This window comes from Gymnogyps californianus, chromosome 3 (genome assembly GCF_018139145.2).
Source record: "Gymnogyps californianus isolate 813 chromosome 3, ASM1813914v2, whole genome shotgun sequence".
NCBI classification, from domain to species: domain Eukaryota; kingdom Metazoa; phylum Chordata; class Aves; order Accipitriformes; family Cathartidae; genus Gymnogyps; species Gymnogyps californianus.
This window is the reverse complement of record NC_059473.1, coordinates 71,980,071-72,007,442: the sequence shown is the minus strand read 5'-3', so window position 1 is coordinate 72,007,442 and position 27,372 is coordinate 71,980,071. Positions and strand designations below refer to the sequence as shown.

At 38.8% G+C, this 27,372-nt stretch overlaps 1 protein-coding gene across 1 annotated transcript in view; it reads right to left on the bottom strand.

Annotated features, from left to right (window-relative positions):
• The window catches only part of MAN1A1 (mannosidase alpha class 1A member 1), a 153,435-nt gene that overhangs the window by 21,952 nt on the left and 104,111 nt on the right, over window positions 1–27,372 (bottom strand). The window contains exons 6-8 of the mRNA XM_050894658.1: window positions 7,185–7,308; window positions 4,736–4,829; window positions 585–700 (exon numbers count right to left, since the gene is read on the bottom strand). Coding sequence (XP_050750615.1) covers window positions 585–700; window positions 4,736–4,829; window positions 7,185–7,308 — 334 coding nt within the window. The remainder of the gene's footprint in view (window positions 1–584; window positions 701–4,735; window positions 4,830–7,184; window positions 7,309–27,372) is intronic.

Genomic DNA, 27,372 nt, shown 5'->3' with positions numbered 1-27,372 from the left:
TTTCTCATGTCCAATTTGAATAATTGGCTGTTTCACAGAAGCTGGCAAATATATGCCTCTTGTAACAAAAAATCACTGTGCCACAAAACCTTCTATTTTCATTTATAATTATCTACCATAATATATTGATCCCTGTGTTGACCACAATCAAAATACTCTAATGGCTGAAATATGAGGTTGAAACACAAGAGAGGAACTCCCTCCTGGGAGAGGAAAAAGGACAAAAGGAATATATTTAGGGAAGACTGAGGAAAAAAGAATTGAACTTCTATCTGACAGCTACTTGTAGATGCATTTTGTGTTGCATATTTTATACTTTTCTTCTCCAGTATGAGAGAGAACTGACTGTAGTGCAGTTGGGAAAAAAATGGCTATATTTCAAGACTCTCCCCTTTCCCACAGTATCTGTATTCCTCTAGCATATATATTTGATGAAGTCTTTTTAAAAGAGAAACTAATTCTTTAAAAAAACCACACTGTGGTGGCAAAGACATAAATCTCTCACATTGTCCTCAGAGTCTGTCTCTTTAGGATTATTATAGATTAGATTATTATGGAAAGGAAGATTTAAATATCTTACTTACCTGAACAGCATCATAATACATTTTCTTGCCTTCTTCATCTGTCTTGTCCGACATCAGCCATGCCTTGAGCAAATATTCATAAAAGCTATCCCCAAGCCCTCCAATGGAGACGTGATCTTAAAAGGGAAGAAAGAGATTGAACAGCATTTTCATCTTCGGCCTGGGCAATAAAATAATGCAATTATAGTTTGAAACAGTGCATTTAATGATCTCTTCCTACAACAATCTTTAATAAACATAAGCCTGAAGCCTCAGGAAAAACTTAACTGGTATATACAGAGAAGTATTTCTTTAATTGCTAACTTCTTCATCAAGCTGAAGCACTGTATTTATTTAAGATCCATAACGTGCCACAGGAGTTCATGGCAAAGAAACAAGAATTTATATATTTTTACATCTAATTCATGTAGTCTATCCCATACAAAAATGCGTTAATCTAAGTTCTTTTTTATTCTAGAAACAGGAAAAAAACTAGAAAATGCTTCATTTAAGTCACTTCATAAAAAAGGCCAAAATGTTTTAGCTCCTTACTGCAAAGTTTAATTTCAGGTTATTTAATGGTATTTCAAAATGCCAACCCATATGTTCAAAAATAATATTACATTTTTGAACATCTGGCTGCTCTCAGAACTCAGCAGTGGTTCTGGAAGGAAAAAAAAAAGACTTTGCCACATCTACAGAGGATTATTGCTATCACACTGCTTTATTCTGCCCTACGCTTACTATGAGAAATGATCTGGTACTACAGATGCTGTGATTATTCAACTGCGTGCATTTAGGACACAACCCTGCAAACACTAACACCACACAAGTCAGACCGTTCGATGTCAGCTGCACCAGTGATGCGAAAGTTAGTGATGCTCTCAGCTGCTTGCACAAGGTTGCACTCACTTGCTGTCCAGGAGCCTAAAAGATTCTTGGCAAAACTTTAATGGGCTATCACGATTTCAGCATAGAACCCCTAAACACATGAAATACTACAGCTATATATCTATATCTATAAAGTGTTTCTCTAAGCTCTATTACGCTAAGAACACTAGCTAGAGGTTTTCTTTTTTAAGTTGGTGCTGCCTGGTAACATTAAGGGATTTGGTATTTATCGACTCTTCAGTGAAAAGACTTCAAAGTGCTTTACCAGAACTATTCATTTATAACCGTCAATTTTACAGTGAGGAAGGGGTCCGCTAATTCCACCCAAGACATCCAGGATGGAGATGTGGTTACATATATCACGCAGCAAGACCGTGAGTCATACTACAAAATTCTGGGCATGAGAAAAGCAAAACACGCATGGGGTAATCCAGGCTCATAAAGCGAGATGCAGAAGGGTTAGTGGTACAGAGCTCACGCTTCCCAACACCTAACTCAGATCTTAGCTTCAAAGTTATGCCTCTGTTGGTGGAATTCAAAAGAACACAGAGAATTTATTTTTAAACTCCTTAGTATCTTCTCTTCATGGGATGCCTCCTTTCACCCTCTGAATAGGTTGCAAAGCCATGTAAATGTAGAAGATATACTTTTTTCTATTAAAACTTTATTAACAGTGTCTTTTTCTGCCACTAGCCTGTGACATACAAAAAATAATTTAGTTTTCCAAACATATGCTGTCCCTTTGCCTAACAAATACATTGTACCATCAAACCCGGGTTATAAATGGCTTTTTCTCCCCCCCTTCCCTTTTGAATGAGATATATTAAATTTCTGGAAAGAATATATCATTTATTTAATTAAATGTTCATGATCCAAAAGGAAAAGAGGCTTCTTAAAAAAAATGAGAACATTTTCTGTGATCAAAGGCTGATCTTTGAGCAGCAGCATTTAAATGACCTTTACGGTTTCCTAAATAAATTACCATAGAAACCTCTGACATTTGCAAACTAAATAGCACAAGCACAGTTTCATCAATAATAAGCCCTGTTATTATATACATTATTGCAGTAGACAAATCCAATTGACGCACGCTGCAGCAAATCATTGTCAGTTTACTGTCAAAGTAACAAGGGCTAAATGAATTTACAGGAACAATGGCAGTGATCCAGCAGTGTCCTTCACAGTTACAGCATTGCTAGAGAAGAAATGTTCAGAAACTATTCCTCCTTCACCACTTGATGTTTGAGAGATAATACTTCTGTCTTGTACCAATTAAGAGTCTAGGGGTTTTTTTTCCCTGTTGTAATCAACTGAAAACAGCCTAGAAAAGCAATCTCAAATAGAACATCTCTCAAATCTTACATTCTGATCTTCTACTATGGGAAAAAAATTAATCAGTGTCTGCGAACGGAGGCAACTGAATTGGAAGAGATGCAACAAGATCGAGTTTGCTTTTGCTGCTTCAGCATGTCAGGGGCTGACCTGCATCAACATCTGTGTCCATCATTTGCATGTGCAGGAAGCTATTTCTTTGTCAATACTACATGCTGTTGGAAAGCAAAGCTGGTATAAACTGTAAGTTTTCCTACACATGCCAATAAAAACTGGCATGTAATGTGAACAAGGAGTACATAAGACACAATTATATTAAAAACAAGGAAATGGCAAAGGCCATAAGGCAGAGTAAGTATTTGACTGCTTGAAAACAAATAAGGCAGAGCCACTAATGGCATCAGCCACTCGACAGATCTGCTCTCATGCAGCTCACCAAAAAGCTGAGTTTCTGTGGCTGACTGAAGCCGAGGAAGGAGGTAACTGGACCTGCCTCAGAGATGCTGAGGTGGCCTTCTAACCAAACCCAGTGCCTATTGCTGTAGGATCAACACTTCCAGTGGGAGGTTTTAATGTTTTACAAAGCTGTGCTAAACCAACATGGGTAACAAGTGGGCACACATCCCTCAGATCTGTAAATGGATGTCAGAGTTTATATCAATATGCCAACCGGAGTCGATGGTTAAGCACGCTGAGCTGGCACAGGCCTCGTGGCACAGTGACCTGAAGGAAGCCTCACAGCGTAGCAGACTAGAAGGCTTTCTAAAATGACGGGCATACTTCTAATTCATAAAGGGAAATGGCCTTTGCCTTGATGGGACAGTACAACTGAGCAGCACAGTCTTTTTGGACATCTTTTTACTTCAGAGAGTGACATAAAGCATTCAAAAATATATTTTACTCAATAAATCACTTGTTCTTTGCCTGTATGAAAATTATCTTACCTATCCAGACTGTGGCCAGTCCCATAAGGACTCCAGAACCTCATTTCCACCTTAGCTGCATCCTAAACAAACTATTATATTCAAAAACTTATCCAGTCCTTTCCCTCTCTTGTATTGTCTAACCAGCTCCAACACTGATAATCCACAGGACCATCTCATCTGCCCGTGTCTTTTCAGACCAAGACAGCATATCTTGCTTGTTTTCTTTCAATAACGTAGGGAGGAAAAAATACGAGAACATTAGAGTCACATGAATGGGATGGTGGTAGACTGAACCCAAGTAGGAAAAGTGGAAAAAGAAGTAGGGTCTCTCGAATTGTGATCCTGCACACTACGTAGGCTTTGAACATGTTATGAAGGTCGGAGAAAGCAATGTACAACAAGAAAAGGCTCAGTCATCAGGAAGGGGCTAAGAAGTTCAAATACTTCAAGCATTTTATTATACTCTTTCCCTTCTAATTTTGGTGTCTCCAGTAATGGTTCCAAGGGGATTAATGCCACGACACAGTTCTGTTTAGTTTGCTTCCTCAGTTGTTGGCATTAAACTTCAACAGAAATCACAGCTGATATTAACTGGAAAGACTTGTTTTATTTTTTTCTGTCTTCAGTGGAGCCACACCACTCTAAAAATATAGAATTTGATTCAGACGAGCTGAAAATGTTTCCATAAACAGCTACTTTAGAGAGCACTTTAGATTTTTGAATAGAAGACTTTTGTAGTCTACAAATTCCTTTCCAAAATGATACATATTGAGACATTTCCCTGCTTGCACAAGCCATACTGAAAGATCAAAGTACATTAAAATACAGCAAGTAGGATTATTATTTTTATATTTGTAGTATTTTCTACATTGTATAGAACCTCAGATATAACGTGTGTTTTTATACTTTATAAAAGTTCTTTATATATACACAAAAACCACATAACAGTGATTGAAAGCAGTGAACGACTGCAAACAGCACACCGATAGACAGGTCATAGTACCAAAGAAGTGATCTACTTACGCTGGCCCCATTGGCCACTGCTGGGATTCAGATAGTTGGGGTAAAGGCCCTCTGGTTTATCCAGTCGATTTAGAACTTTTCGAATATTCATTACCTATTGGAAGGGTACAAAACACTGAGCACTGATCCGTTTTTCCCCCCAAAATAAAACAGTGTTGGTACAAAAGTCTTAAAGTGCAAATATCCCTAAAAATAAAAAAATAGTTATTCAACACATATACCTGAATACCTCTGTGCAATCATATTACTATTAAAAAAGATTCTCTAAGCTGATATCGTCATGTAAACGAGCTCCTCAAAACCTGTGGAGTTCCTGCGTCAAGTGTCGGTAATGAAACAACACAACAGAAGCACGCTCCGAAGTTCAGGAATTGCCATACAGAGTATCTCGCCCCTCCACAGGATACTGAAATTCACGGAGGCTAGCTGCCTTAACTAAGCTCAGCTACTTCAGCATTATATTCCTCATATACCCAAATCAGAAATGGTATTAAATATTAAGCCTATCACCTAGTTCAGATGCAGAAGTGAATTGTAAAGCAGTTTTGCCTGGAAAGGAGAGCACTGCTGGAACTGAGCTTCATAAAACCAGCTTGCCCAGCAGGAACCCATGCAGCCCTGAGCGCTCCGCCGGCACTGTGAAGGAGCTCGCTACAAATGAGAGGCCCGGGGAAACAATTACAGTCCAGATGCTCTGCAGCTGGAGTCATCCAACAGCACAATCCATTGCAGAGCACATGAAGTAATTTATACTGAATTTTAACATTCACAGAAAAAGCAAATGTAGCAACTTGGGAGAATGAAGATCCCAAGCACCACCAAATCATAACAAAAAAGTACTGACAGCTTCCTTATAACACCCTGAATGCCTAGAGATCAAGTGAACTAGCTGCTGAGAAAGAAGATAAATTAGCTCACACCAAGCCACAGAAGGATTTCTGTTGTGGTACACAAACTGCCTTCTGCATCTTGATGCTACATTGCTAACAGTCATTGCTCAAATACAGACTGCAACGAGTCCTAGACCTCATTTAATGAATTCTTCTATGAATACCTCCACACAAAGCTTATTCCAGTGTTCCTTCTCCTTTACCAAGCGTACCAGCCCTGGAATGGCTTGCCTCGGAGGGCTGTGGAGTCGCCATCTCTAAAGGGTTTTAAGAGCAGCTTACATAAACAGATTTCCAGCATCTTGCAGCTATAGCTCGATGCCACTTTGGAAGAGAACCGTAGGCTAGGATTTTTAACATACGCACTTTCATCACACTTTAATTGTCTCTCAGTAGAACAGATGTTACACATTAAATTATCATAAATGTCAAAAGATAATTATCTAGTAAGTTTGTTTCTGGCTGTTCCTGGGTGCTGCCACCCCCCATCCCTTCCCCCCAGTTCAGATTTGTTTAAGAGAAACTCTGTCTTTAAATTCACCCCTAAATACATTAAAATTGCTAGGAGTTTGTTTCGCAAAATTTATTCCAGTGCTGACAATGGCATTGCAGCGAAGTCATGCAGTCCTTTAAGTTTAGTACAACTAGTATTCACTTGAGATTTGACCATTGCTTTTAAACCTACTGCTAAACATTTGGAGTCTCGTTATTAATTAGATTATTAGATACATAATATCAGTTTTAGCTAACATGTGGCAGTTGCAGTAAGAATACAAAACCAAAACAAGTGGAAGTTTTAATTAGGGGGAAAAAAAGAAGATAAATGATACAGTGTATTATAAAGAACAGGACTCGCTAACTATTTACACACCAAAAAGCAAAGCAAAATTGCTTAGGTGGGAATTGAGGGAAGGAGAAGAGGAGTTTCTTTCCATGGCTCATGTAAATAAAAAGTATCCAGAAGACATTGTTATCAAATTTTGGAAGAACTAGCAAGCACAACAACTGTTTTGTCAAAGGATGTTTTGGGGGGGTTTTTTTCTTCCCCCAAAGAAAGTTCAAAGCACATTTCTTAAAGGTCAGTGCAATGGAAGGGCTTTCTGACCTCACTGACAGCAGTGATATTATACAGCATTTTGAAGACTAAACTTGCTGAAATCACACAAGGTAGCCATGGTGCTTTGCTTTCTATAGGCATCACATATTATCCCCAATATAATGTCAATTTTTGTTTTCACCACATTCAGGTGAAGTACTGAAGAAAGCTCTACGGTCTGATTGTTTAATGTGATACTAATTTAGAACATAAACAGAAATGATATGTTTTATGAGGCTGGGTAAGTGCTATATACAAGAAGATGCATCACAATGATTTTGGAACAGATTTTTTACTTTATAATGCAAAAACACGCCAAGGCGATTAGGGAAACATCTAGAAAATATCCCCCTCCTGTGACAAATGCTTACAACTGAGGAAAATACAAATCTCTCCCCAGAGATACTAGTCTCCCAACACGTGATTTATCTTTTACAACATGATTTTGACTGAACAGTCTGACCTTTTCAGCAAAGACAGGGTTTCCAGACAGGTGGCTCAAGTGTACAAACTCCATATGCAAAGTCCCAAATTCTGCCAAAATGCTGCTGCCGCCAGAGGCCCATGGCCAATTTCGACCGATTCCACTAAGATGGGGGAGAAGAGAAATATAGAAAATAACCATGAGCATCTATAAGGCAATGCTAATAAAATATAACAGGTAGTAGATATACTGTTATCAAGAGAAGATGATTAATTTAAAATGTACTTAATATCTGTGTAAGAAACCATGCTTCAGCAGCCTTCCATGACTTCACCACTGGACTTTGAATTACTTCGATCCGGTTCTGCTTAGGCTTGTAAAATCGCTTCTTGCAACAAGCCAGTCTTTTAGCTCATGAATAGCTCCATTACACATATCACTGTACCAATGTTTCACTGTATGTTATTACGTTTAAAGACATTACAAAAAACACTGAGTATGAGAAAACATTCTCATACTTCACCTGTTTTCCCTGTATTTAACACAACACTCTCCAATTCTAACTCTTCCTTCTACAGTGCAATTGTTTATTAACTTAAAATACTGCATATATACAGCATAGGCTTTAAGTTAAAAGTACTACCCGCAGTATATCCTTCTTAATACCTGTGAATTTAATAGAGTAGGATATGTAGGCATTGTCTGTCCAGGCACTCCTACCAGGATGAGTAACTTCAGTTTTAATTAAGACCTAAAGATACTTCACAGCAAAATTAATCTCAGGTTTTGTGCTGAGAGTAGACAAAAGTACATTTATTGCTAAATCCCCAATAGAAACTAATGCTGGTTGAGATTCAGGACAAAAAGGTCTGCTAAAGTTTCATTACAAAAAGGTGGGTTTTTTCCCCTTGCAATTTCCAGCTGCAATATTCAGAAAAACCCCTGAAATCAAAGAAAAGCTAGCCAACGTTCCAGAGCATTGAGGTGAATAATGACATACCAGACCAGCATATTATTAGCATGAATGTTAGATATAAATACACTTATTAGGTACTGGAATGTCTTCCTTATTTTCAAGTTGTAAACAGCATTACACACACACACACACACACATATATGTAAATAAAAATTTAATTTTACTTTTACACATAAGCAGCCACTACAGTCATCTGTTAGCACTTGCACAGCCATGAAAATGGGGTATTTTTCCTGAGTTAAAATGTGACTCATATTATGAAAAAACAAAACAAAGCAAAAAACCAAGAAACCCCATCTTTAGTTCACCATGATGGAAGTCCTCAGTTGTGTTAAAAGTTCTTCTTCAAAAGGTCAAGTATCTATAACTGAAGTTTAACCAATAAAATGAAATTAAGTCTTCATTAAATTAATTCCTTCACTAGCTATATTAACACATTATTTTGAGATTTCTGCCACACACACAAAATAAAAACAAGTCATTAAACCTTAAAAGCAGAGTAAAGGCTACAAATAAAGAGCACGTTTGTGTTCTACTTAAATGTCATGGCTTTAAACTGTGCAACACCTTTGGCTGCCTGGCCTTGAGCTGAAGGCACTGCTGGAACTCATTCAAGTGCCACCAAAAATAAAGCCAGAATATTAACTACTGATAGGCCAACTTATATTGCTCCATTTCTGAAGTACCTTAGCATCTGTCAAATACTCCCCATAGGTATGCTATAGATTTTCTTTTCCCCAGACCATAAAGCATTGAAGTGACTAAGCTTATCTGAGTGCTGAGTGGAGGGAGGACTTGGCAGAGCAAAAGGAAAGAGACCAGATGAGGCTCCCCTGGCTGACCATAAAGGTGCAAGAGGCTGGGACACATGGAAGTCCTCTGATGCAAATGATTGCCCAAAACTCCAAAGGAGAAAAATGTTTCTAATCTTCATAGCTGCAGACAAAATCAATGACATAATGAAATCAGGGTACTGCAGAGACACACGTGATCCAACTTGGATATGATATTTGTACGACAGAAACAGAACACAAGTTCTGTGGGATCTGGATATCTCATTTTAAAAGCAATCTTACAAAATTTAGAGCACTTTTTACATTTGATAAAAACAAAAGTGAAGAGAAAAACCCACCAGGCTTACAAGCTGTCTGCACTTCAATCTACTGTGGGTCAGACTTTTTCCAAATGGTGACATAAAAGCATCACATATTACAGAAAATAAGATCAAGGTGAGTACTGCAGACAACATGTCTGGAAACCTCTTACCTAGAGACTGAAGAGCTTACGCCTACAGACTATTTATTCACCCAAGAACAGGCACCATCTCTGGGGCACACTGGCCCAAGTCCTGCCTAACTGCTGACTTCTAGATGAAAATATTTTAGCTTGTTTCCAAATCACCCAGATTAAAAGAGATGACATAAGACACTACTGGTAAATAAAGCTCACCAGAAAAAAAAGGTGAAATATTTCAAAGTTTTGAAAAGCTACCATGTTATGGTGCAACTGGCAAAAGCCCACTTTTTTTTCTATTGAACTTCGCAATAAATCTCAAAGTGGAAACACTGAGCTGTTCCTGCAGCAAGGCATCAACCAAACTTGGCAGAAAATGTAATAAAATCCCTACTTGCACTCCACCACAACGTCTGCTGATATCAACACAACCTGTCAGAACATTTTGATATACTGCATTTTGTTAACCAGGAAAACTTTCAAGCATGGCTATCGAGAGGTTTTCTGCATGCAGCAATGTGTTTTACTATGAGTGGAAGATTATTCTTGCTTAAGATGGTTTGAAAACTATAAACTTGCATTCTTTACTCTTAATGCAAAAAAAGTAGAAAGAAAAATCTATGTTGCATCTATGTACTATTTAATATAGCTTTTATTGTTTTCAGTTGGGACAGCTGGTTAGAAAATAAAAGGCATCAACATATTTCTGGTAAATCTGCAAAATAATGAGGATATCTGTTGGTTTAGTCTCAGATGGGTGCTCTAAGTCAAAACTGACAAGCTCGTTTCAACAAGTGGTAGAACCCAAGAATTGCAATTCAGTGCCTTACCTATTTTTCATGCAACCTTCAGCCACGGATGTCTGATATTCTCACATATATTTCATGTTTGGGAGCATCTAAACAGGTAAGTGTTCCATATTCCCTCTGTATTGGGTTTGCGTGGCAAGGTTTTGGTAGCGGGGGGGGGCTACAGGGGTGGCTTCTGTGAGAAGCTGCTAGAAGCTTCCCCTGTGTCCGATAAAGTTAATGCCAGTGGGTTCCAAGACAGACCTGCCGCTGGCCAAGGCCGAGCCCATCAGCAACAGTGGTAGCACCTCTGTGATAACATATTTAAGAAAGGGAAAAGAAGTTACAGGGGAGTAGCAGTTGCAGCCAGAGAGAGCGGAGTGAGAAGATGTGAGAGAAACAACTCCGCAGACACCAAGGTCAGTGGAGAAGGAAGGGGAGGAGGTGCTCCAGGCGCCGGAGCAGAGAGAGAGATTCCCCTGCAGCCTGTGGTGAAGACCATGGTGAGGCAGGCTGTCCCCCTGCAGCCCATGGAGGTTAACGGTGGAGCAGATATCCACCTGCAGCCCCTGGAGGACCCCACGCTGGAGCAGGTGGATGCCCGAAGGATGCTGTGACCCCGTTGGAAGCCCGCACTGGAGCAGGCTCCTGGCAGGACCTGTGGACCCGTGGAGAGAGGAGCCCATGCTGGAGCAGGTTTGCTGGCAGGACTTGTGACCCCGCGGGGGACCCGCACTGGAGCAGTTCATTCCTGAAGGACTGCACCCCGTGGATGGGACCCACGCTGGAGCAGTTTGTGAAGAACTGTAGCCCGTGGGAAGGACTCACGTTGGAGAAGTTCGTGAAGGACTGTCTCCTGTGGGAGGGACCCCACGCTGGAGCAGGGGAAGAGTGTGAGTCCTCCTCCCCCTGAGGAGGAAGGAGCAGCAGAAACAACGTGCATGCTTCAGCATATAGTAACTGGAGCAGCCACAGTATTCCTTCTGGTTCCATTTAACTCTATCCTTATTTTAAGGTGATAGTCCAGTGTGCGTGGCTATGCAGACAGTCAGCTCCTGAAGAGACATTATTAGAGCCCGGGAGATACTCAACAAAGCTCTCAGCATACAGAATGAGAGAGATTTCAAACTCTCTGATCCTTTTTGACCAGGGAAAGTAGACTTTGGCTTCTGTTTAACAGTCTTTTGGCTTAAAAAAAAGGAAACTGAAGAGGGTGCTCTTTTTCCACCCCACCCCCCAAAAAATTTTCCTAAATAGTGTATACTTTTAAACAGAACAGACCTTAAGCAAGAGAGAACCTGAAGAGATGAAGGGATACGGTGAAATGGAAAAAGACTTCTGTGTCAAGGATTATAAACAATGAGTACATTTAGAAATGACATGAGGTGCCCTAGAAAATAACATGCAATAAATAAGTGTAATAGCTCAGTAAATCTTAATAACCAGGCACAGTAAAATACTGATTTCTGCCCATGCATGAGACAACACATCCAGTGCTCCCAACTCAGTCATTTTTCAAGCTCTCCACCAATATTATTATCGGGGTGACCAAAAAATTCTCCGAAGTTAAAAAAGTCAATGCTAGGTACCTATTTACTTTTCAGCCATAAAGTCAATGCTGGGTATCTATTTACTCTTCAGTTATGAAGTTATGGGCTGTCTTCCTGAAGTCTTGAGATGCAAGCCTGGGGCTCTGGTGAAAGGTTTTATTTCTACTCCAAATTTTAGCAAAACTATGTATTACATTGCAAGTTCCTACGGTTTTTCTTCCAAGGGCACCTATTACTCAGGTCAAGAAACTACAGCAGCAATCTGAACCTGAAGAATGATGAGGGCATTTGGGGGATTTTCAAAAGGTGGCTTATGGCTCTGTTTGTGAGCTGCACAAACTTATGTGCAGATCATTCGTCTCAACCAAAGCAAAATCTGTAAAGCACTGAAAACTTTTTGAAGCTTATTTTCACTCAGTTATTCTTCCAAAATGGTTTAATGTCCCAAATGCCTTGTAACCTGACAAATGCACCCTTCAGAAAGAGACAGACACATACCACCACTGGTAGTGGACAGCAAAGGGGGCCCAGGTATGACACTCACCCTTTCCATTAGCTGCATTCCTTTATCTTGTTTTCTTATTGTAATTTACTTTGCCACTGCAGTTTTCAATTTTGCTATGTTGATACTCACTACAACTTGTACTAAGTGTCAGTCATGTACTGACACCAGAGTCAGAAACAAAACTCTTTCTATGCACTTCAGGAAGGAAGGAGAAGCCACACTACTTAAACTTGTTTGAAGTTCCAGACCAGTACTAAAGTAATTGCAGTTTACAGGGCACTATTTTAATGTATCTCAAATCATTATGTCTAAAATCATATTGTTTATACTACTTAAAACCCATTAAAAATTTCTGTAAAATATTAAGAGAACTTTAGAACTTATTTCTATATTATTATAACTAGTGTTATAACTAGTATTATGTAATTAAGTGAAATCTGAAGTAAGGATCGGAATCAGAAAAGCGTATGTATTTTATAAACTTTGTTACTGAACACTGAGTGCCACAGAATCTGAAATACAGTGTTTGTAATTCTACTGTCACTCATTCTCAGGAAATATGAGCCTGACTGACCTGGGCTGCTGGTAACTCAATTCACTATTTTTCCAGTAGACCACTGTTAGTCCTTCTGTACATAGGAACAGAAAGTATGAGATCAGTATCTCTTCTAGAATGTACAGAATGTACCAGGACAGGGAACCACAGAGGAAATCTAAATATTTAAAGGTTTTTTTTTTTAAATTACGGAAATTCAGAGGCACAACAATATTTACAAGATTTTTAAAAAATTACATTATGTCCCCAATATATATAAAGCAGCAGCTAATTTTCAACTGAAAGGAACAGCAAATCCTCAGGGAAACTGCACAAATACTTCAAAGCGTCAAAACACTTATCAAATCAAAATTCTTGCCATCAGTGAGCAGAAACTCTTTCAGTCTCTGCAGATAGTTTGTTTATTATCCCCCAGCCTTTCCTGGAGGGTGCCAGGACAACTCCACAAGCTGGAGGCAGAGCAAGACTCCAGAATTTCAATATTTAATGCAAAATGCAAAAGCACAACCTAATAGTCAGTATCCTCCTACAGACTTAGCCAGTAAAAAAGGTGAAAGGCCAGAATAAAAGAGATCCAGCAGCAACAATGTGAAGTGTCCAAGAGCCGCTGTTGCGAAAGGTTTTAGGATTAAATATGAAAATAACTCCCTATAGCCCCTTTGGACTTTACTATTGCTGACCTTTTTTGCAAAAAAGCTACTCCAACTATAATGGTGGCTGAAAATGCAAAACGCTATGGCAGAGCAATGAGAACATGGCACTACAAAGGGTCCATCTAAATGTCAGTAAAGGGTCAGGTTTTCATTTACATGCTCAGTATCTATTTCTCATTTGAAACAAAATATATATAAAAGATTAAGTTGCTATAGAGCCATAGATGGCACAAAATACGTCAAAATGCTAAATAAAACTTAATTGCTTTCAGCATTTCCTAGGCAAATGAATGAACTCAAAACCAAACAATTAATATGTTCTAAATATACTGTGTGACATGCACCCCAACATAAAAATAAGCAAATAATGGGAAGAAATATTTCATGGATACTATAGTTGCAAACTGTGATCCCCTAGCTAAAGGAGTCACTATGGCAGCCAAAAGGATGATACTCAGAGGTCATTTTCATAGAATATCTAATGTTTCATGCATTATTTAGGATTGCCACATCTGAAAATGCTTTCATAAGAATGATTTTTTATTTTGCCCTGAATGGAACCATTTGTCAATGTGTCACAAAAATAAATGAAGAGTGCCTACTTGTCTTCCCAGAAACCAATGCTCATCATTAGACACACATCCCTTGCTAACTACTTGCTAAGAGAGAAGCTAAATCCTATACCATAGACCAAACTGGGGAAGTTAAAGGGTGATCTGCTGTTGATACTTTTCAGAAGTTCCCTTCAAACTCCTGTGCTGCTTCTTTCTCCTTTTAGTATTGCAGCTAACTAACAATGCTAATCAACTATGGTTTATGATTTATAAAGAAGCTGTGATGAAGAATGAAATTATTTTATTAGAGGTTCATACTTTTTAAACAAACAAACAAAAACAACCACGGAGCACACACGCAATGCTTACCAAAGTTTCAACTACTCTATTTGATAAATTACATGCTCGAAAGATTTTTTTTTTTTTTTTAATTTCATTCACCCCCTGCCCCCAAGAGTACAACATATGGGATCTTGGTGTAAGGGCCTGTCTTCACAAGCACTGAAATCGACAATTTATTTGTTAACACTTCAAAGATATTTAATGTGTTTTTGTTTTTCCCATACCTGGCAAATCATCTGTACCCCTATTTGACAGAAGAAAGACAGGAACACAGAAATCCCATGTTTGTGTACACCACTGGTACTCTTCCACCCAAGTCGAGTGGCAGGAGCTGCCAGGACAGCACCTTGTGGGCAAAGTCAGATGGGGGAACCTGTGACAGGGCTAGCATAGTAGCTGTGTATTTCTAGCTCCAGTAGCAAGCGTGAAACACCTTCCTGTCGAACTTCCAAGAAATGGCAATTAACTTTTTGCAGGCCTGTGTGGCCCCTGTCTCCTCCCAGACAGCATCAACCAAGGCAGACAGACTCCTGCTGGAGCTCTGACTTTTCCACAGTATCCCTTTTCCGAGAAAGGAAAACAATTATAACCTGGTTAAGCATCTCTCACACAATATCTTGACGGCTGGAGACAGCAGAAAAAGAAACCTAAATCAGCTAGCTAGCCTGTGGGGTAGTTTTTGATGTCTGCTTTATTCCTCTTCGTTAGGAGAATCATTTAGGCAAATGCTAGCAGCTGGTTAGTTTTTCCAGCTGTGACAATGAATGTGTAACTACTGCCCTCGCCTAATCACGGCCCAGCTGGCAGCTTCCTGCTCAGCCGAGCTGCCCTCTCTGAAGACTGACTGATACCAGCTATTACCTGGTGAGGTGATTTCTAGGGATGCTGACTTAGCAGGAGGCGGCAGACAGTGAATTAGTACCATCAGCAACTGCAGTATGAAGACTAACAACAAAAAAGGTTACTCAATTTTACAGTATGATGGGGAATAAAAAAAATTTCTATGCTGTAATGTCAGACAGGACACGAATTTCTTTTTACTGTAACAAGTGAGATAATGAAGAGGTCCAGCCTCAAGAGCTATTAGTTTGAGAATATTAATTTTGTCTATTTTCCTAGTCATATGCAGTGTCAGCATTAATATATGCTGATCTCCTGGCCACCTCAGTTCTGCCAGTACAGGAAATGTATCCATTTGTATTGGAGGCACATGCACATCATCATCTGGCTGGAAATGAGAGTAGGAGAAGTCAGATTACTGTGGCTGACCGTTCATCGTGTGAGAAACTACCAGCACAGCTCCAAAAAGATGCCAATATGAAACAGATCTTAAAACAAGATCCTTGCTTTTCTCCATGCGGTTCATCGGGTCCTTCAAAGGCAATGTAGGCGGCACACTTTCCAATCCAAACATTACAGAGACGTCTGTCTGTAAAAGGGCAGGAGAAAATGAAACAGTCTCCTTGGTCCCCCTGTCAATTTCAGGAAGATGGGACCAGTCAGAATAGTTTTGTGGTTCTTGAAGATTAACAGTTGGTTTAGAGACCCTACAGCACCTAGGCACATCAGTTGCACTGTCTGTGGTTAAATTTTTTCAAGAACAAAAGTTATCTTCCTCCCAACATTTTTGCCTTTCACCTTTGTAAGGAAACCTACCCAGCAACTTTTAAAGCTGTCCTAGAATGGTCACTATTTCCTCACTGTACTTGCAGGCAAAAGGTTAAAATGCTCAACAATCATGGAACGCTATCAAGTGGGCTGATCTTCCTCAAGGTGACCGTCCAACAGGCCATTTCTCTTGAAACTGGACAGAACAGCAACACAGACTGACGAGCACTGTTAATGTAAAAGCAGGAAGCGAGCAGAAGGTGCATGAAGTATGAAATTTCCAGTATCAACCTGTGCTGTGGCCTCTGCCAGGACAGGTCCCCACCTCCCAGAAGGATCACGTCAGCGGTGGTGGAGGTGTTGGAGAAGTGTGCACATAAACACACAGGGGAGGCTAGAGACTTGTTTGCTCCACGTCCAAGACATAGTCAATGAAACCCCACTAACTACTCTTCACTCAGTAAAAAAAGACACTGTTCAATACCACCATCAAACTTACTGTCATGGCAACAGGACCAGCCCCTCTGTGGTGAACTGTACTTGCTCATGATTAGGTCAGAGTGATGATGGCTCCTGGGGAAATACTGAAGTGAGTGGACACTGAAGTGAATGCACACAGCAGCAGAGGGAGCAGGAGGAGCCAAGACGCAGGCAGAGACCAAAATGCCAGAGAGAACCAAGATGAAGAGGAGACAATCTCATCTGCCTCTGGAGAGCAGCAGAGAACAAGCAAAGGCCAGTGAAATTGCCCGTGGGAAGATCATGCTTTACTGTATGCACTGAAGTCTGACAGCTGCTGAGAATAAAAATAAAAACACCTCCTCCATGGGCTCTGAAAACCACCAGACAGCGTCGGATACTTCTTTCGGATACTTCTTTTGTGATCTGATACGTGTTTTTTGAACATCTGGATCTAGCGATACTGTGTCTATTGATGCTTAAAATAATGACAGTATCTTATTCTTACCAGTCCATTCAGACTGTTGGGCTGCTTTGTTTACATCAAATTCCTGTAGCATTTCTCTGTGGAAGAAGACTGAATTTTTTTAGGACTTCACTGGCAGGGTTCGTACAATCCTTTCCTCATGGCTGTCTGCCCTGTGACACTTCTCACATTACTGTTGCTCTAAAGGGGCATCAAAGCTTGTGGAACTGGCACCCTGTGGCAAACCAACAGAGCAGTAAGCTCACACGTATGCACCCACATGGAGGAGTGTGAGAAAGGGAGAGACAATTAGTAGCCAAGCAGTACATGATTTGAAATGTCACTATGAGACATGTCAAGTGTTTAAAGGTAATTTTCAGTGTCACCATCTAAAACTGTACTAAAACTGTACTTGTTACTGTAATATTTTCTGATAAAACTTATCTGAGCACAGCACAGACCTACATGTCTCCCACAACACACTAATGAATAAACTAAACAATTCATGTTTCCTATTACTTTATGTACTAAAGGTTTAATTAATCAATTCCAAGGGCTAAAAAAGCAAGAGGGAATACAACACAACAAAGCAAGGCTAGAGACAATAAATACCAGCATAGATTGCTTTTAATCAGGTCTCTGAAGAAAAGTGAAAAAAACAGGAAATGAAAACTCATGAATGGAAGTCTACAGTTCGGCATTCCATGCAATAATAAGTTAGATGGTGTAGAAGAAGGCATTAGAATAAAATTCCCTACTGTAGCAACTGGTATAACTCAGTGTTAGTGACAGTCTAAAAAAACTCCCAGAACCAAACCCAACCAAACAACCAAACAAAAAGCCCCTCCACCTCCAAAAAAAACCTCAAAGCAAGAAAAACTCCAAAACCTCCTGGTTCTGAGAAGCCAATGGAAAACACCTTCTTAACAGATTCACCAGGAAGAAAAATAATAAACAACCTGGAGTACTGCGTCGGAGGCCCCCAACATAAGAAGGACATGGACCTGTTGGAGCGAGTCCAGAGGAGGGCCACAAAGATGAGCAGAGGGCCGGAGAACCTCTCCTACGAAGACAGGCTGAGAGAGTTGGGGTTGTTCAGCCTGGAGAAGAGAAGGCTCCGGGGAGACCTTATAGCAGCCTTCCAGTACCTAAAGGGGGCCTACAAGAGAGCTGGAGAGGGACTTTTTACAAGGGCATGTAGTGATAGGACAAGCGGTAATGGCTTTAAACTGAAAGAGGGTAGATTTAGATTAGGTGTAAGGAAGTTCTTTGCTGTGAGGGTGGTGAGGCACTGGAACAGGTTGCCCAGAGAGGTTGTGGATGCTCCATCCCTGGAAGCGCTCAAGGCCAGGTTGGATGGGGCTTTGAGCAACCTGGTCTAGTGGAAGGTGTCCCTGCCCATGGCAGGGGGGTTGGAACCAGATGATCTTTAAGGGCCCTTCCAACCCAAACTATTCTATGATTCTATGATTCTATAATTAAGAATTTTGGAAGAGTCCATGAGAAACACCATTTATGTATGTTCTCTTCCTCTCTGCCATGCCTTTTAATACTAAAAGACGAACTAAATTTGTTTAAGTCTAAAGCTTATTTCAGAACTTTACATTTCACATTAAATAAGGGTGCTTGCTGCCTTAAACCACCATAACCATGACAATCAGCACTCTTGATCTACTTTGCTCAGTACATCTCTCTATAAGATTGTGCTCCCATTTTTATATCACTTTTCCAACATTCAACTTTTAGGTTATCTTTTTTTCTGCTGAGGATTTGCTAAAAATCCCCCCTCCACCCTGATTAGTGCATTAACTTCTGACTTCAGTGAGTTTCTATCCCACATCAAAATTCCTTTACTAATAACTGAGCTTTGCTAAATTATTCTTGTGTCATATCAATTGCATTGTCCAAGTGCAAATAAATGTTATTAATTTCCTTTGTCTGTAAAATAATTTGTTATGAGGATGAGTGTTGAGCAGTTTGCATTTGGAGGTGACTAGGTAACAAAGAAACAGTGTGGACAATTGGTGCTAGAACCCAGAACTACCCCATTCCTTTTTTCTTCTTGATGTGTTTGTTGGTTTTTTTGCTGCTGCTCTTTTTTCTGGCCCCACAGCTCTCCTCTTGCTCTCCCAATCGACTTCTGTGTTACCAGATAATGTTCCCTCTACTGCCAGTCACTTGAGATCTTTAAGTTGTCTCCACACAGCCTTGTTTGTTTAAACAGATGTGTTTCTATGATGGAGATCCTGCAACAGCGGTCAGCTCCAGTTCCAGTTAAGGACATTCACAAGCCAATCAAGAATATTAGCGTACTGAAATGTTGTGAAAACAGTGCTTCTTTATCAGAAAAGCAGGAGTCACTTTTTCAAGGAAAGCCACTACTGATCTTCTGGACAGGACAAAATCCGAGTATTTGGTCTTTTCAGTCTGATGATGACTTTTCAGAAAAGGTAAAGATTCAAAGCATCAAAGCAATGGATGGCAAGTGACAGGCTATATGAAACTTCTCAGCCACTAATTCCCACTTTCCCACTTCCCAGCACTAATTTTATAATACTCTAGATCGTCCTAATCTTAATCTCAGTCATTTAAAATATACCTGTATCACTCTTGTTTATCCAGATCATATTCATTCCTTACCACCAGATGGTAACTTTAAAAAGAGTTTTTAATCTTTTACTTTTCTGAACTCAATTAGCTTTTATTAGCTCCTTATGTCAAGAAAATATTTTAAGTGGATTCACAGTCATTTAAGTTAAAGTCTTTCAAAGCTTTTCGTCACATTTATTGTGCTTGATATTGCATGTGGTACCATTAAACGTTTGAAGTGAGAATCAAAATCATTACACTAACTGCATGGCTCCATTATTAAAAATATTTGGCTGACAAGTTGCAAAGGTCTGTTTTAAGCAGTTTTGTAGCTACCATTCACTGCAAGGAGCCCATGCCAAAGGCTTTCTGACTGACAGTCAATTATTTCTCCTTTTAATACAGCTGTTGGATCAACAGTGGTTTCAGATACTGGACAGCTTGTCACAAGACTTGCAGTTGTGATACTCATCTGATATAACATTAACTTACGAATGCCATAAATTACACTTGCATATGCATTTACAGATATGTGTATCAATCTAAACATGTACAATACAGAGACACCACTGTTGTCGAGGGAAACCTCTCTCTTCAGTATCTGCTTTCACAGATGCTGTGACAGCTGTACGAAACACTACTGAAATGGCATTCTGGTTCACTGAAAGGGACAGCTTTTCCAGATAAAAAAACCTGAAGTAGTTTTTTTCAGACTAGCGTTGCTAAAGACATAATCTGTTTTGACAAATGCTTTAAGAAAAGTATAAATGTCCCTTTTTTCCAGCCTGCTTTAGTCTTCTCATTCTTCTTTATCCATACATTGCTGTGTCATATAAATCCATTTGTTCTGAGATCAGATAAACATTTGTTTTTCTCGGTGCCAGTCACTAAGGGCTTGATCCTTAATCACAGCCAACAGAAAAAATCCTGGTGGCTTCAACAGACACTGATGAAGCATAAAAATCCTGTAACTGTCATTAAAATTATTGCAGAGACAACAGGTAATATGAATACAGGGAATCCCTGCAGCCTGACTGAAACACCAGTATCACTGTATAAATCCTTTCCATTAACACTATTCGGATTTGGGAACTGTTTCTCTTTCTAGAAATCAGTAATACAATGTAAAAACAGCCTGTTCTGGTTTCTCTTCCCAGCACATGACAGATTTGCTTATGCACAGCTTTATCCTTCAATGCCCATAACTATTTGAAAATCAAGATTAAAGTCAATTACTTTAAAAAAAAAGTACTCACATGCAATTTACAGACTCCTTTTTCCTTGCTTTATACACTTATAGAAGATACATATTATTCAGTATAATCCAGTCAATTTAATGATAAAGAACTATTCCTATTTTTCTCAATGACATTAGTTTCAGGTATATCACTAGGCATGTGGAGGGTATCCATATTATTTATCAGTTTCTGATTCTGAATGTTATACTTGTACTCCGAACATAATGCAATATGGCTTAATAAACATTAAATGTGATTTCATTGGATCACTTATTTAAAAATGAACCAAGTCCCTCATTGTTTGTGTGATCAAGGAAAATCAACCAATGGCTAAAATATGATCAAATTCATTAACTAAGGTATGATTAAATAGGAATATTGCCTACTGTCTAGCAGGCAGATGGAAAAAGAAACCCCCACATAATCTAATATGCACCTGATTTTCACCTGAGGAAAATATCCCCATTACACTTTTCCTGTGGTAGAGTCTGTATTATCAGTTATTCAGTTGCATTCCACCAAATCCAGAACTTCACCTTTAATCTACTTATAATTACTTCAAGCAACAAATACTTTTACATAGCTGCTGCTCATCTTACAGATGAGCTATTTACAATAAACAATGATGCTGACTATCTCAGATAGCAAGGCACAGCACAATACAGCTTAATTCTCAGATATGCACTAAAAATTATGATCCAGGACAATGTGATTATACCATAAAGAGAAGAAGGAAAAAAAAACCAAAAAGGACAAACATTACCTTGAAAACTCAGTAAAGTCAGATTAGGCAAGACTTGTATTTTTAAAGAAAAAGTAATTTTGTTCCATAATCTTTTTGCAGCAATACATGTTTTAAATTATGATACAATGATACTTTAAAGTAGTGAATATCCTGAAGAAGGAAAGGAGTTTTCAATTACCAAATAATTCAGCAGAGTTGAGAAAGGCTGAAAGACCTACGCTACCTTGGCAGAGCAGAAAAATGAGAAGTACCAAACATTTCTTCTAAAAGTACTTCTTAAAAAAGTAATCACAATCCATGTACTAACACTCATGACCACACTTAAGATATTCCTTGGAGGATTTTGTAAACCACATTATCAGATAATAAAGGGGCTGGCATCAAGTAGTCAAATAAGCTTTTCTTAATAGTAATGGGATTTTAATCAATACAATGAAAATAAGATAATAAAGGATGAAGTGAAATCAGCATGAAAGGATTACTATTTAAAATGATAGAACAATCAAAGGCTCAGAAAAAAACCACACTTCTGGAATCCTGCTGGAGACAGTATGTGTACTTTTGTTCCTGTACCAGCACACACTGTTTCATTAACCATGTTGAAAAAGCTTCTGCATATTAATGTACACAAGGGGACGTACCTTGCTATTTTTCTTTTTTAAATTATCAATGAAAACGATGCTATAGTTTCATAAAGCATTTTAAAAAAATCAGGCTTCTGTCCCAATTCCAGCAAAACATTTGGTCAAAGGTTTTAAACGTTGTTTGTAATCTCTCACTGCTTTTAATGGCTTTAGTGCAAGAATCTCTATTTTAAGCTTTTTTTTTTTCTTTTTTGTATTTCCAGCTGTAGACTGGAATAGTATAGCATGGAGTATCTTGCAAGGATCATCATGTAAGAAGTGCCATACTTGTTCTTCAACTAAAATGAAGACCTTGTCAGGAATGGAGTATATTCTGGATAGATATGGCATATTGGTTAGTCTTTTTGACACTTTTGAAAGATAATTTCAGCCAAAATAAGTATTTTTGGTAAGGTGCACAATTGTCTTTTGGGTACCAGAGAGACTTTGAACTCAAAAGCCATCAAAACCCCCTACTTTTAGGTCTCTTATGAGTAACTTAAAATAGAGTCTGTCTACTCTATCAAAATGATTTATTTCTTGACTCTTATTATATTACAAATTTGGGGGTATGAGAGCAACACCCTGGCCCAAGTCAAAATGATCAGAGTAAACACAAAAGTGGAGATGGCTCCCCTTTTTCACTCCCATCTTTTTCAGGTAGGCAGATTTCCAAAGGGTGTCTTCAAGGGCCAGCAACCAGAGTCTGAATTGTCGTTGATGCGTGGGTGAATGCAGGGATGGAATATAAAAGGCCAGGCTCCCTTCTCCTCCGTAACAGGCGAGCACAAAGAACAACCTCTGCTACAGCTGCTATCTCTGTGGACAGCAACAGGTCTTTTTCTAATCCTCTGAAGTACCTAAGACGTGTTTAGTCAATACATGACTGATTAATGACAAACCAATCTGGCTCACACACAAAGCGCTATACAATTACAAAGGATCATAAAAGGAAAAGAGGAAAAAATAAACCGGTTGTTTACGTCAAAGAGGCTCATGAGATATTGAAACATCAAGTCTCCCATATCAGAGGATCAAGTACTGATATGGTATAGAATAACACAAAAAATACATAAAAGTGATGGTGATGCCATGGTTTTGTCCAATGTTTGTTTGTGCTTGAGTGAGGGGAAATAAACATAAGTGATGCTGAGAGTATACCAGAGCTGCTCTGAGAAGACATGTATTTTGCTGACTCAAAAAACGTGTATGGAAAAGAGGTCTGGAGAATTCATGAAGCTCCTACCTAGGATTAGAATTTGCTACAGAAGCATCCCAAAAAGCTTGGAGAAGCAGGTGTGGGGAAGGAGGTTTTAGAAACGAGCAGGCTGTTAAGTGGAAAGGCAAACAAGGCATGTCGCAGGGTGTATGACGTGGCTTAAATGTGAACTGATGAATGAAGGTGCTGACCGGTGTATGTTATTCACTCATGGAAAGGCCTTCCTTAGCTGCATCCAATACTGGACACCAACTACATTTCAAGAAAGACTGGAACAAATTTTAGAAAGCTTAGAGAAGAGTAACAAGAATTATCAGGAACACAGAAAGCATTGTCCTAGGGCTGAGGGGAGAAAGAGTGATTTTGTTAACGGGTAATAGATTAGACATGGCAATAGTCTTCTTCCAACATGTAAAAGGGGATAAATCTTCCACTGAAATAGTGAAGTATTTAAGTCCCAGGATAGACATCAGAGAAAATAACACCCACCCCAAAAAACTCCCAATAGTGAAGACACAGAAGCACTGGAATCAGCTTCCTTGGAAAACCATGGAATCTCCATGTCGCAGGTCTTGAAGAAATGGCTAGACAAACATCCATCTGAGATAAGGCGCAGCTTAGATGTTCAGTATTGGAACATATGGATTGATGACATGACTTATGCCTTATTTTCTGTGATTATTTCATTTCTGAAACCTCCCAAAAAACATCTGATAAAGCCATACAAAGCTAAATCATATATTCTTGACGAATTAGGCTTGTTTAAAAATAGGAATAAAAATTCTAGAGCATCTCATCCCTGTGTATTATAGGAGGAGGAGGGAAGCAAGTAAAGCCCATAAAGAATCCTTTTCTAATTTTTAAGGTATGCCTTATCAAAGCATCTGTGGTATGTCATTCAGAAGAACCAGTATATCATGCAAAAATTGGACAGTTTAGACTTCATTAAGTGGAGAAAAAGAAGGAAGTTTGAACCACTGTCCAAAGTTTAGTTACCCAAAAGCAGGCTTTATGAACTTGTACTGCTCATGAAAACCTTGGATGCTAGTAAACCTTAACCATGCAACAGGCTGAATACTAAAATGACAGATTTAAGCCTTCAAAGACAGGTCCAAAAGCTATTAGCTGTTAAAACAACGTTGACTAAAACATAGTTAACCAAAACTCAATTAATTTACAAAATGAATTCTGGATAGGAGATAGAGAAAATAGTTTATGGCCTCAGTAGAATATCATGACATGATGTGAAACAACATTGCTGAAAGACTGCACATTCTAATGCCTGTTAGAAAATATTAATTTGAAAAGAATTAAAATAAAAATGATACATTTTTAAAATCTGCTTTGCTCCAATAGATTTCATTATCTAGAAAGTATGCTGTATGACATGAAATGGACAACCTGAAAGGTCAACCAGAAAGACTGTCAGATTTGCTGCACCAACCACGATTTGCTGGGACGTATTTAAAATACACGAGCCTCACCAAGGCTAAGTATTGAATCAAGACATTTACATTAACGGGCCTTTGACAGACTAATACTCAATTTTTTTATACTACACAGAAACCACACAACATGAGCACCATTACAAGATATATAGCATATTGATACCATTAAAGCTCGATTATAATGAATACTTGCTCATTTATTTCTCTAAGCACTCCTGCAAGGAATGTAGCAGCAGTTTCACAGATGTCAGCTGGAAATAGTAGCCTTTCATTTAATTTGCTGAAAGATTGTTCCCTCCTATTAACTTCCTCGTAAAGATGTGTCAGTGTTGTAACAATAAAAATGTAATTTTAACGTGAAGTTTAAACCAATGAAGGCAAATTTCTGGAACAAACTGCTTAGCTGGCTCACTAGCCTCTTTTTATTTCCTTCTCAATAGCTCTCCAACTACCTCACCATTGTACAAGTCTCGTTTTGTCTTTACCCTCTGCTATCTGGATTCCTACAGCGACATCCATGTGTCTACGGCATTTACCGCTGGGGTTTTATTACTGCTTGTTGGTGGGCAGCGGATTGTTTAATATAGAGCAAACCAACTATTCTGGTAAGTCTTTAAAAATTACATTCAGTTATTCCATATCCTCTAAGCCAGGTCTACTCAGTTAGGTTATGGTGTACTACAGTGAGCAAGGTCTGCTCATCAAAAAGCAGTAAACACAAGGTCACTCATTTTTTAATGTGAGATTAGAGCAAGAACACCACGTATTTTGGACGTTGGCTAGGTGCAGCCACCTAACTCAACACTTAGAAGAGAGTCCACATCAGCCCACTGGACTAAGAAGTCAGGCTGGGTGTTTTCCGCAACATAAAGACACGCTTGTGAGCTCCTACTCTTCTCTGCCCTTACACAAGTCAGCCTGTAATGAGTTAAAGGTCAGTCAGAGCAGAACATGATCATGGAAGTATTGCTTGTTGGGTCATTCATTCTTAAGGTTGACTAGCCAGGCATTAGCTCTCTACTACAGTAATTCCAAATTATATGGCAAAATTAGGAAAAAAAGAAAGCAGAAAGTCAGCCTACACAGCATCCAATAATCACCCTATCACTGGCAGGCTCCAGTAGCAAGAGGCATGCTCACTTGAAATGCTCACTCAGCCATAACACTGATATGATAATGCCATACAGTTAGTTTGAACGTGTACAGGATTTTTAGCAACAACCCATTGCAAAATAGCGTAGAGAAAATCCAGAACAATCTCAGCAGATACAGATTCTTTGGTAATCCTTATTTCTCCTGACAGAAGAATTCAGCATCTTCTTTTACAGTTTCTTTCTCAATGTGAGTATCATGCTGGCCATCATAGCAGAAACCCAAAGATACGACAGAGGATCAGGTTTCAAAGTTATATGTACATGCAACTCATTAGCAATCAAGAGATTAAAAGAAAAAAGTTAAAAGTTTTTATTTAAAAAAAGAAGAAAAAAAAAGAAAAAAGACATTAAAAGCCAAACTATCTATCAAAACTGGGCAGAAAGATTGAAGTTTTGCAGTTAATGTTCCATACCTTTTAATACTATGAGGAAAAACTACAGATAGCTACAAAAAGCCTTAAGGCATTCATATATATGACTGAATTTGCTTTTGGAAGATCTCTTGAACTTCACTACCCACGTCAGTTCTGCAACCATCCAATTTGCCAGCACAGCTGAATGAATTACAGCACTGGATATCACTTAGGGTTATATTTTATCCTACATATCTACAAACTAATTCTGTAATGCATACTCTTTGTCAGTCGTATTATCTGGTAGTACATGAAAGCACACAACGAAAGTATAGCTGATCTAACTGAAAGCTACAGCGTGATCAAACTGATTTATGGTACTGGAGTGCCTAATCCACCACAGAATGACTTCAAAGAATACATAAGACACTTCAAAATATCTCTTTCTCCAAACAGCTGCATTTCATGTAACTATTCTTATTTTGCCATGTGCAAATTGAGCTTTATTACTGAATGCTCATGAAAACTGTGTTACGAGTGCAAAGAAAACACTTAGCCTATTTGAAAATAAAACAATACAAAAACTTAAGATACTGACAAAAAGGTTTGAAGCAGGCAAAAATAATGAAAATATGAATTGTTCACAACCATGTGTCTAAACAGAAAGAAAAAAAAGCCAAATTTGCTATATTCTTTATTCATTTGATTTGTTCCAAAATGAATTGTTCAATATGACCAATGCAATAAACTGCATTGCTGCCCAGTTTTTATTTTGAAATACAAGCTAATTTATTCAATGAAAGTTTTTTGATATAGAGAATAATATGGAATATTTCAGGATCCTAAAACCACTGATATGACACTGGCTGTGCAACACAAATTAGAAGGCGGCATACGATGGTGAACACCACCATGCAGTATTCACAGTCATTAATGTCAACCAACAAACGTCAGACAATTTTCAAGTTCCAATCTTTGTGTCTGAGTTTTTTTGGGTGTTCTGTTTTTTTTGTTTTGTTTTTTGTTTGTGTCTCCAGGAGTTACACATAAAGCAAACCCAATATGAGATCTGCCTGAATCTTACTCTCTACCACTAAAACAATTTCCTAGTAGGTCCTTTATAAAATTCCAAGGTTTTTATTTGATTAGAATCTCAGTAACTCCCTTC